The sequence below is a fragment of the Scaptodrosophila lebanonensis genome, unplaced genomic scaffold (assembly GCF_003285725.1).
Source record: "Scaptodrosophila lebanonensis strain 11010-0011.00,11010-0021.00 unplaced genomic scaffold, SlebRS2 tig00001412-arrow-pilon, whole genome shotgun sequence".
NCBI lineage: Eukaryota > Metazoa > Arthropoda > Insecta > Diptera > Drosophilidae > Scaptodrosophila > Scaptodrosophila lebanonensis.
This window is the reverse complement of record NW_022060739.1, coordinates 4,941,804-4,953,096: the sequence shown is the minus strand read 5'-3', so window position 1 is coordinate 4,953,096 and position 11,293 is coordinate 4,941,804. Positions and strand designations below refer to the sequence as shown.

At 36.9% G+C, this 11,293-nt stretch overlaps 1 protein-coding gene across 1 annotated transcript; it reads right to left on the bottom strand.

The window, feature by feature from the left end:
* Positions 1 to 3,434: 3,434 nt before the first annotated feature.
* On the bottom strand, positions 3,435 to 9,875 carry LOC115631845. The gene is made up of 4 exons (XM_030528688.1): positions 9,779 to 9,875; positions 5,102 to 5,366; positions 4,584 to 5,036; positions 3,435 to 4,291 (listed from the first exon to the last, which is right to left on the bottom strand). The coding sequence occupies exons 2-4, from the start codon at positions 5,363 to 5,365 to the stop codon at positions 3,698 to 3,700; spliced, it is 1,311 nt and encodes a 436-aa protein (XP_030384548.1). The 5' UTR covers position 5,366; positions 9,779 to 9,875; the 3' UTR covers positions 3,435 to 3,697.
* Between the last annotated feature and the right edge of the window lie 1,418 nt (positions 9,876 to 11,293).

The following is an 11,293-nucleotide window of genomic DNA, read 5'->3' as shown; positions in this document are numbered from 1 at the left end:
GCAAACATAGTTTGTTCGTTCCAGCTAATTAACATAATTGGTAAATCGTAACTGAAAAACCATACATATGAATATTTCTATTCATGATAAGGAAAGGTATAAAATAGGCGTATAATAAAATATTCCGTTTGCTTGTAATTGCAAAAGAAAAACTATAAACCTTTAAATTTTATTATTCATATAAAAGCTAATAATAAGACACCACAGGAAGTCAGATTAGTAGCTTTAATAAAACTAAGCTGCAGTGACAATATGTACAAGTATTGTTGCGGAGATAGGCGGCTAGCTGGCAAGAACCTATGTAAAATCAGTAACTATATAACTTGAGTAATATTGAGAGAAAGAGTCAACATAAGATCGCTAAGTATGAGACTGCAAATTTACAGGATATTTAAGAAAGAGAATGCATAAGAGTTTGTTCAAAAAAGTGACTGCAAGAGGCAGCAATAATTGTGAGAGGTCCAACCCATAATGTAGCATAAGCAGGCTGAGTATGAAGAAAAAACGAGTTCATTTAAAAACCTAACTGGAATGAAAAAATATATGTTGATTTAAAAACGTACTTATTTACCAACTATGTAAAAAAGGGATTCTGTTCACAGTTCAAACACTTTGTAAAAGTAAATAATTGTAGATTCAGAAGCGTTCAATACACACTATTTCATATTTTAATACAAAAAAAAACGAATGCTTCATTTAAGTCACAAAGGAGCGCATTGACGCAAGCCTTTATATCAATTTTAATGCATAAAGTCCGCTTTTTCTTCTTATTCTTGAAGAGCGTAGAATATGGCACGACTAGGTGTTTCTACCGCCGTTCCTGCTTTGGCCCAGTCTTGGAGATATGTATATGTATCCAACAAAATGGATCCTTTATTAAACATACATGTTCAGAATGATTTCATCAAACTGCAATGTATTTCATGACTACATTTTAATTATCCACTGACGTGTGAAGACTCAGCTGCCCTTTTGTTACTTTGATAAATAATATATATTTTAAATGTAGTTTTGGCAATTATTTGCAGCTCTTTTATGGGATATTTTAAAGAAATTGTTATGCTTACTAACAAAAGCACTACATCGAATAAAAGGACCAAGGCAGAAAAGCAAAATGAAAGTTGATTCAATTATTTGGTTGCTTCATTTACATGTTTTAAACACGAAAATTTAAGTAAAATTTAAACACTAAAAATATGAAATGAAGCGACCACTAAAATAGGCAAATGAGAGAAAAGTCATTGAATAGATAAACGATGCTGGTGGAGGAGGGGGAGTGGGAGGGGGCGGTGCTCATATCAATTGCAAACAATAAGTGACAAAAATCAATGCACAACTTCAGGCGCTGACGTCGTCGTTGCTGTCAGGCAACACTGCAAATGCGCTTCCTGTTTCCTCAGTGCGCTCAACATGCACAGTTAGAACGGGAAGAGTACCAAGGAGGGCGGTGAGGGGAGAGGGGTGGCGGTGTCTGAGTTCGAATTGTATTGAAGCGTTTGACTGCTTCGAATGTGGCGCCCAGGCATTTGTTGAATATCAACAGGAAATGCAGTGAATAAACACGTTGCCAGCTATTGTGTGTATAGTGTGTGTGTGTGTGTGTGTGTGAGTGTGTGTGTAAACTGACTGCATTGTAGCTTTATTTGCAATAGCAGCAGCATTGAGCGGCAACAGAAATGGTTTTGTTGCCAACGGCCGGCCATACCTGGCCATACTTGTAGAGCAAATATTCTACGTAATGCAAAATGTACGTGTATTTTGTCGCAGGTATTGCGATAAAATTTATGTAATTGCATTTATTAAAATGGCACAGCAATGATTTTAAAATCAAATTTGCTACGAGAAGTGGCAGTATTATAATGCATCTCGTAGGTGCACACAAATAACACAAATAACACAGATACACACACACACACTCACGTACACACGCACATACAAACATCAACAGCGAGCAGTTCAAACATGAAATCAAAGCGCAATCCTGAAATTGCGTCCGCGGAGCTCGCGTAAAGGCACGCAGTCAGTCATGCAGTCAGTCAGTCATTCATGCAATCATTTATACAGGTCTGCCGGTTGGTCGTTCAGTCAGTCAGTCAATCAATCAATCATATGAATGGTTTTTTGTTAACGTTTCGTGTTCGGTTCCAATCAATTTGTTTGGCATTTTTTGACTGACGTTATATGAATAGGCCCAGTTTCAGGAAGCCTCCTTCCTTTGCCATTTCGACTGCAATTCGTCAGACTGTTTTATTTGTTTGTTAAATTTTTATCGATTTTTGCATTCATTTTTTTTGAAAACAACTTAAATGCATGTTGCATTTTACGTAATACTCTTGCAAGTTGGGAATGTTTTGATTTTCTCAAAAATAAGGCGAAGATATGAAATGAAATGTTAATTTCTCACAACTTATTGATAATATTCTTTGTTATTACTTACCGAAATTTATTTAATTTTTTAATAAATAAATAAATTAACTTACTGAAATTTGATAAGCTTTTCATCTCTAGCTTGTATTTATCAGCTTTATAAGTACTCTTAATATAGTTTGTTTTAAGATCGTTAAATAAATTATTTATAATAAATATATATTAACCATGACATCATCATCTGTATAATATTTATTGTATAATAATTATTTTAAAATATATTTATTGCAATCAATGTCGACACAATTGGCGCTTGTTTTTTAACGATTATAAATTAATATTTAAGAAAAATTTTGTGTAAATATCGAAGCCATTTTCAAATCATAACATAAATAACAACTCAATTAAGTTATTTTTGATAAGCCTTTCCGCTCTAGCTTTTATTTATCAGCTTTATAAGTATTTTCAAATTAGTTTGTTTTGAGATAGTTAAAAAAATGATTTATAATATATATAAACTATCCAATATTTGCTCGCCTTTAATTCGTTGAAGTCATTATCTGTTTAATAATTATGTTTAAATATATTTATTGTAATCAATACCCACACAATTGGCGTTTGTTTTTTACGAATGTAAATTAATAGACTATATATCTATTTTTCGACTCATAACATCAAAAACAACACAGTTAAGTTGTTTTTGAGCTCGGTATGAGCCAATATCTCATCAGTTCTCGACTGGGAACTGATCGAATTTCAGATCATAGCTCACACAATTTCAAACCGATTCACAGATTTGAAATAGTTTACTGATTGATATGAAAAACATATAATAATTTTAAAAACTTTCTTCATCCATTCAAAATATTACTGTTATAATATAAATATAAATTGTACATATGTTTTTAGCTAAGTAAGTCTTGGGATTTATAATAAACCTAAATCTTTTGAAAAATATTAAGAAAATGTGAAAGCTTTGTCAACAAGCGATAATACTTGTACCCCTGTATATGATTTGAAAGCGTATCTAAGTTGCGACGTGTCAATTAAAAATAAAACAAAATATCAAAAATTGAATTAACTATATTCTACATTTCCCAATGTAACATTGTTTGTGTGAGTGTTATGTGAGCTTCATAGAATGGGTTAAGATTCATTGTTAAAAGCTACAAATGATGCACATATGGAAATTTTCTGTGTAATAATTTTGATCATTGTTGTTTCAATTCTCTAATTGACTGAATTATTACCAAAATTTAGAAGCTATTAAAACAATTCGAATGAAATGAAAACGAAACAAAATGCGTTGAGAAGGGTAAATTGTTTCTTTTCAACGCCATTGACGACATCGGGCGTTCTGTTGGCGCTGCAATTGAGCGCGTGAGGGTGGCACTGGGTTGGTTGTTGCTGGTCCTGCGCCTTGTCCTGTAGCCTGCAAACTTGTAGGTTCACATCCATCCGATGCAATTCTAGGTGGCACAATGCACTCATTTTTTGCGCCGGATTCGACATCTGGCATTGATGGATCAGGCTCAGCGACTGGAAAACGTGTTGTGCGTTCGCGACGCGTTTGAGCAGCAGTGTGGCACGTGGCCCGTGCTGGTATGGACAGTGCAGATGCCACTCTTCGTGGATAGGTTGGAAGTGGCGCAGATGACGTGCCTTGTCGTGTTGGTACTATAAAAAGCTTTTTGGCAGCAGCGTTACAATCTTGCTGACGACCTCTAACCTCACGAGCCGTGGCTGGCTGCCTTTGAGTTCTGGCAACTTGCAGATTGCTTCCATGCAAGGACTTGGCACGTGCAGATTGCGAAACCTGTGCCGGATTGCGCCCAGATGCCAGCGAACCAGACTGTTGGGATGGAGAGCGACAACAAGTGCGAACTCCACAATGCGCGATCAAGTCGGCGCGAGTAGCCCATTCCTAGAGGGAAATATATTGTAGAGAGTGGCGTGATGTCAATAAAGAGTGAGGGAAAATAGTTAATTGAAATGTAGAGAAAGAAATACGGAAATAGAGAAGCGGACATATCTAGATCGGTTTTTATCGTTATGGATGATATAAAATTGAATTGTATACAGAAAAGTAACCAATCGTTAACGGATATTAGCGGAAACTAAGGCTAAAAGCAAAGATTAGTTAGCTAAAGAGAAACATTTAAACAGATATAAGCATGGATAAAATGAATTGATTTTGAGTAAGAAAATTAACTAACCCAGCCACATGAGTGACAAATGAACGGAGGCGACTTTAGCTTAGCCAGTGCGTTGATTCTAGCAATTTTATTTGCACCGCTGGCATTCTTATTGGTTTGCTTAGACGCCTGCTCTATTTTCTTTGGCATCTCTTGAGGCATTGGCTGCACCAAACAAGAGGCTACCCGCTCCTTACAGCCTACAACTACTCCATTCTTGGTAGCCGTTTGTGGGAGTGGAGGTGGCGGCAACAGTTCAGGATCTGCAGCGGCCAGTTCCTCATTAACACGTTTCAAATCAGTTGCCTGTTCTGGAGGCTCAATCCAGTGATTATTGCGATACCATTCTGTGATGGTGGCGCGCATTGAGTTCTGATTAAGCACGAACTGACGCGTCAGGCAATAGAAGATTTTAATTTTGTAGCAGCAACGCGCACAGATACGCGTCGGTAAATTAGGCATAGTGTGAAATTGCTGAAAGCATTAAAGGAAATGTGGAGTGATGTTATGGTATTAATTGTTCTCCAAACTCTACTTACAAATTGCAGCGAAGTGCGCTGAAATAAACTGCGGTAGTTGTTTATCGATGGATCAAAATCAAAATTCTGCTCCTCGTCCAAATCGACGAATGTGTTGTCATCAATACGACCACAACAGCGACAGCATAACTGCAAATCTTCCAAATTGGAAATATTCGTGGCGAGCGTCAGAGGTGTCTGTTCCTTGGAATAAGTCGCTTGTTCGAACATGGCTTCAAAAACGGACAAATCAATTTCCAGAGTTCTGGTCTTTGAACGGTCCATGCTGTGAAGAGTAATATAGAAGAGGTCAACAATATAAACATCTACATATCGTCTACATCTAGAATATGAGGAGCTAAAGATCAAACCTCAGTAATCTGAAGAATTTTTGTGGTATGGACAGAAGGCATTTCATCACCTTTTTCATCTGTAAAGCAGGAGAGAAAGCTTCGATTTTTTGTGACGTCTAATTAAGCAGTTATTAGAATAAAATAATACTTGTGGCTATATTAATCTATTATTGTTAATCTACACAAAATTCGACAACATGTGACCATTCCATGTACTTATTTTACTTTTCATCTCGTTTCCAAATATAGTAACCTGTTTCTGTCAAGCGGTAAAAAATAAATCTAACATAGAAAAATATGAATGTTATCTTATCTTTTACCAAGTAAGAAGAGTGGGCTTGTAAGTGGCAGAAGAAAGCCTCTTCGTTCCTAAAAAGAAAATAAAACAGCCGAGTCCACACAGTTTCAACTTGGTATGTAGACTCTTCTATTTCTATTTCAATTTCTGGGCAACATCAGTGGAGCAGTTATCTGTTATTCTACTTATATGTTATTCTATATTTAAATTCTTTTTTTTTTAGTCCCAGGCACATTTAGTTGCGATCAATTTATTTAAACCAATACTACCTTAAGTTGCAGCACCGGGTCGCTATTTTTCGGAAGTTTTTAGGGAAGCCTTGCTCACTTTAATATTTTTTTTTTTGACGAATTATATTTTTCTAGATAACATTTTAAAACTTCCTTTTTTAAACTGTGCTTTCCGAACTAGTTTTTTAAGGGAACTGTTTGGTTCTCACTTTAAAAACTCCATATTAATTTTTTGAAATACCAAATGTTGCCTGAATGAGAAAGTAAGACTCTTTCAATTACTTATATTGGAAGAAATTTTACTGTTGCTTTTTCCTAAAATGTTTAAATACTCTACTAATTTTTGGAAATACCCAATGTTTCCCGAATGAGAAAGTAAGACTGATTCCATCCCTTATATCAAAAGAAATTTAGCTGTTCCTTTTTTCTAAAAGGTTAGACATGGTGAGTCAAACATTTAATTTCCTCATTTAATATTAAATGCTTTTCAACTAAATTAAATATTTGCAGCTGTCGGTTTTTATTAGTGTTGCCTGTGGCAACATTAACTTTGTTTTGCACTTGCAACACATTCGTTTCCATCAATCAATAAATTAATGCAGTTTTTTTTTTTGAAATAAACTGAACTGTAAGTGTAAAAACGTATTTTAATGAAATATTTCGATGTGGTTTGTTTATTTGAGCGGTGCTTAGGGCGGTGCCGTCCTGTCGATTGTAAGTGAAAAGCGTACAACTCTACGTTAATTGATGGTTGGAACATAGCGTGAAGCGTAAACTTTTTGCAACTTGGCCGCAGGCGTCAACTTGTGCAGCAGCACGAACAGCAACAACAACAACAACAAAAGCAGCGGAGGAACAGCAAACATTGATGAGTATTTCAGTCCGAAATGGCCAAAAAAGACAAAAGGCATTGGTTGAATGAATAGCTGGCTATAAGCGTTATATATTTCTCGCTTTCCACTATTCGACTCGCCCTGCCACTTTTCACTTGCCACTTGCCACTACCCACTTGTCCTGTCCATTCTCGTTAGCTCATTGTGCGCAAAATGCGAAACTTTTTAATTGACTTTTTCAATTACAGTTTAATTTTGTTGTAAGAAATGTTGGCAGTTGCAGGAATTGAAGTTTTGCGTTCAACTGCTCCGCAGGAAATGGAAAGCATCCAGCATGGCGCTGGCTAATCTATCATTGTCCACTGCTTACACATATACCATAACATTAAAGTGTGGGAGTGTGTGTGTGTGTGGGAGCGAGTGGGAGTGTGTGTGTGTGCGTGTTTGCAATTTGCAAAACTTCACAAACACGCATAGTCGTCAGCAGTATCATGAATGGCAGCAACGCAATATGAAAACTTGAGAGCGGTCTGAGAGCGGTTTACATGAAGCTAAATTCTAAATTTATTTGCAACAAATTGCGTTGCCATTTCTGTTGCTCTTGAAAGAGCAGAGTGAGTGGCTGGTTTTGAATTGCCTTTCAAATACACTGAAGTTTTGCAAGGCATAAATAAGAGAGTTTCGCAAAACTTGGCAACAACTTGCAATTGGAAGTTTTTTTATTTCCAATGCCAAAAATAAAATAAAACACTAGACAAAAGTGAAAAAGTTTTTGTGACAACTTAGCCAACAACCTTATTTCCTTAGTTCATTCTAGCTAATAGAGCGTAAATCCTTACAACGACACGTGACCTCTAAGCTCTTGAGTTTAGAGAAACTGTTGCCTGTTGTCTGAGGAAGTCGGCTCCAAATTATCATAACCTGGCCGTCACCTTTTTTTGCAAGCCAGAAATCACGAAATTCCCAACCAATTTTCAAGAGCCGACCATTGAATAATTCAGTTAGATGGGCCAAAGATGCATGACGCTGTTGGCTAACAAAAAATAACAATGCCGCATGTTCGGCACAAAAAAGCAAAAAACAAATACGTTATATTTATCTGGCAGAGAAAGGCCAACAGCACAGCAGAAAAACAAAGGCAATCCCCATCCTCTGCTCCACCTAAAGGATATGCGCAGCAGCATCAAACAACAAAAGCCGAAAATGAATGAGGCGTACGATGGGCAGAAGGTCAAACGGGCAGGGGCAGAGCCCGTAAAATCGGTCCGTTGCAAAGTCGCAGCTTATGCTGCAGCAGCAGCAGCAGCAGCAGCAGCAGCAGCAGCGAGTCCTGTGCGCGAATTAATCCCCAATGTACACTTTTGCTCACTCACCTGCGCTTTCCCATATAATTTTTCTTCTTGCACAAAGCGTGCACAATCTCCTTGGCATTTGTATTTGTGCCAGAGAGTCGCTTGATTGTGGGCCACGTGCCATGAGCTTTGCGCACCGAGCACGGATTTTAATTGAATAACTACATTTTTATGTGCGGGAGCATATGAAGGATTTGTGGCCTGTCAAATGTACACGAGTACCCGCAACAGCGTTAGCTGGCTCCCTCTCTCCCTCTCATGCACTTCTATTCTCTATGCATCGTCATTATGTGGAGGGGCTTCTATCAAGGGTTATATGAACTGACATCCATAAGATAGGGATATGTGGTTAGGCCACAAGGCGAGCTTTCAATTTGAGAAATGAGCTTATACATGAATGTTGACAACATTTCTGTTGTGGGAGTTAAGTACCTTTCATTACACGCTTGCTGTGCGAGAAAGGATTGTTGTGCATCAAGAAATAAATAGCACACAAAGCCGAAACATATGCAATGAAAACACTGACATATAATAAGGATAACAAGTACTATTTCAGGCTATGTATTTACAGTGGAAATCGCTTTTCATTACAGACATGCTATAGTAAAAAGAAAAATTTAGAAATAAATACAAATTAATACAAAATGATGGCCTTCAGTAATGAAATATAATAAGAGAAACAAGCAACTTATGAGAAAATGGAAAACGCTTTTTATAAAAGACTAGTAATTCTAGAATTAAATTGTTACAATACATACTGGCTTAGAAGAAATTGAACTGTTTTCCCATGTGTTGTTATTTCCAAGAATTTCAATTGCTTAACAAAGATGTTGAGTTGTGCATTCATATTGATTTGTGAGGCAAACTCTTACATTTTCTTCACGTTAAGTTGTTAGTTTACAAACTAAATTATTGTAGTAAATATTTCTCTTAAGCTTGAGACTGAAATAAAAGCTTTTTAATTAAATGGAAAGAGAAATTTCTTTAAATTGTGTAACCTTTTAACCTTTAAGAAATAACGAAATTGTTTTAAATTTAAAGAATAAAATTGAATGAAGTTGAATTAATCTTTATTGTAAACAGATAACCCCTTTCTTCATTTTCTACAGCCATGCAATGATTTAAAACAATTTCTCTCTAATGTTACTGTAGCTTCAATGTTTACTGTCCTTACGGGTTTTAAACGGCTTTATGATTCCATTAGAATTGAAATCAAAACATAACCAATTTATCCGCAAATTCTTTGCTCCTTTGACCATAAACTAAAGCTGGGAAAAACAGGAAAATTATTTTCCAATCTTACTGCTGGGATCATGATCTAAAATGGCTTTACTAGGTATTTTAATATTGATTCTAGGCAAGCAATGCACGAACTAAGAATTTGAAGATTGTAAGCACGACATAATTTTTTCCTGTAGGCCTAATGAAGCGTAAAAGTTTTCTTTATAACTCTGTGAAAGTATAGATTAATCGACTGCAACAATGGCGGATCTTTTCATTTTCTGATAACTGTTTAGTTTCTTACTCTGTTATTTTCCTCATAACCTACGAGCATGTAGTGCCATCTATGCCTCAATTTTGCCGACTCAACCACAAATTTCTTCATCCACCCGTTTGCTACCCTTTACTTACCTGACTAGTTTTCTCTATTGGTCTTAGATTATTGAATTCTATACGAAATCCGTATGTAATTGCAAGCACAAAATTCTTGACCTATGAAAATAAAATAGTATTTTTATGTATGTTTGTGACAACTTTGTGTTGTTGCTTGCTTTTGAAAATAAGTGTTTTAAACAATCTGTTTCTATTGAGCTTACATTCAATGTCTACTGAGGATGGGCGCTGAAATTTTTCAAAGCAAACCCTGTTCGCCCCAAAACTCATTTACATACTCGTATTGAGATCATTGGTGGTGGTGGTTTCTATGCATCAGATTACGTATACGCCCTGGCGAGTGAAGCCACTCAAATGTATGCAAAAGGTTGTCCCACAATTTTTTGTTATTTGCTAGCTATTGCTATTGTTATTGTTGCATGTTTTAGCTGTTTTTTTTTCATCCATTGTGGCCTTTGTTTTTTTTTTTTTGTGCTCTGTCACACTTATCACACTTATGCGCCATGCTGTGTGGTTGTTGGTTGCCGTCTCCTGTCTTCCATCTCAGTGACATTTCTCTGGCGAGGGTCTGTGACAGGCGCAAGAATGCAGAAAAAAAACCGAAAGGAAAATACAAATGGAAATTGATCTGAGCTCGTGCGCCTTGTTGCCTTTCGTCTGCCCTTTTTCCCCATTGTAATCACCACTGTGAAATCTTTGACATATTTATTATGTAAATATTGTGTAGGTAACAAATCCTGTTAGCTTGATTGCCTGATTTCAGTTGCACATGACGAAGATTTGCTTTTGTAATTGAGGTTTGCCAGCATAATGGCGCGGTTGTGGTTATGTGCATGTACATGTGTGTGTGTGAGTTTATGGCAAAGTCTAGTTAAGCCTTTCATTTGCTCTCTGCACGCTGAGCAGTTTCTGTCTTCGTGTGTGCATTTAATGTTACTTTCAGGATTTTATGTACACCACTGGGTTTTACTTTTATGCGGCAGTGGCGCATAAATCTTGAAGTCAACTTCTCTAGCATTTTCTAGATGCTGCCAAGTTCAAATTGACGCCATTAATTAGTCGTTGCAAATTGACATTTAAAGTAATGTGACCATGTCCCAGACGCTATTAACGAAGTCTGTCCGGCCACTTGGATGCCGCTTGGTCAACATTTCCCGTAAGCTCTTGCTGCTAATTTTCGTTCATTGCCAGCGTAAAGATAATTAGTTACTTAGCAACCGTCATTCCTCCACGCCAGCTCGCCTGCTCGCCAGCTCGCCTGTCAGTATGCCAAAGTTTTGAGCACTTTAACCTGTGCGCTTATCTACTAGCCATTTACCATAATGAGCAGGCAAAAGTCGGGGCAGCAGGTAGCAGGAAGCACTAGCAGACCATACTTGCATTGCATTCATTTATTTTGGTGTCTCTGTTGGCTCTAATAGATTGTTTGCTGCATCATTACGCATACGTTGTGTGTACATATATTCGAACAGCACGGCGACTTTGTGTAGAAAATGTTTGCTTAGGGCGAAATGATAATGAAAATAACAAATA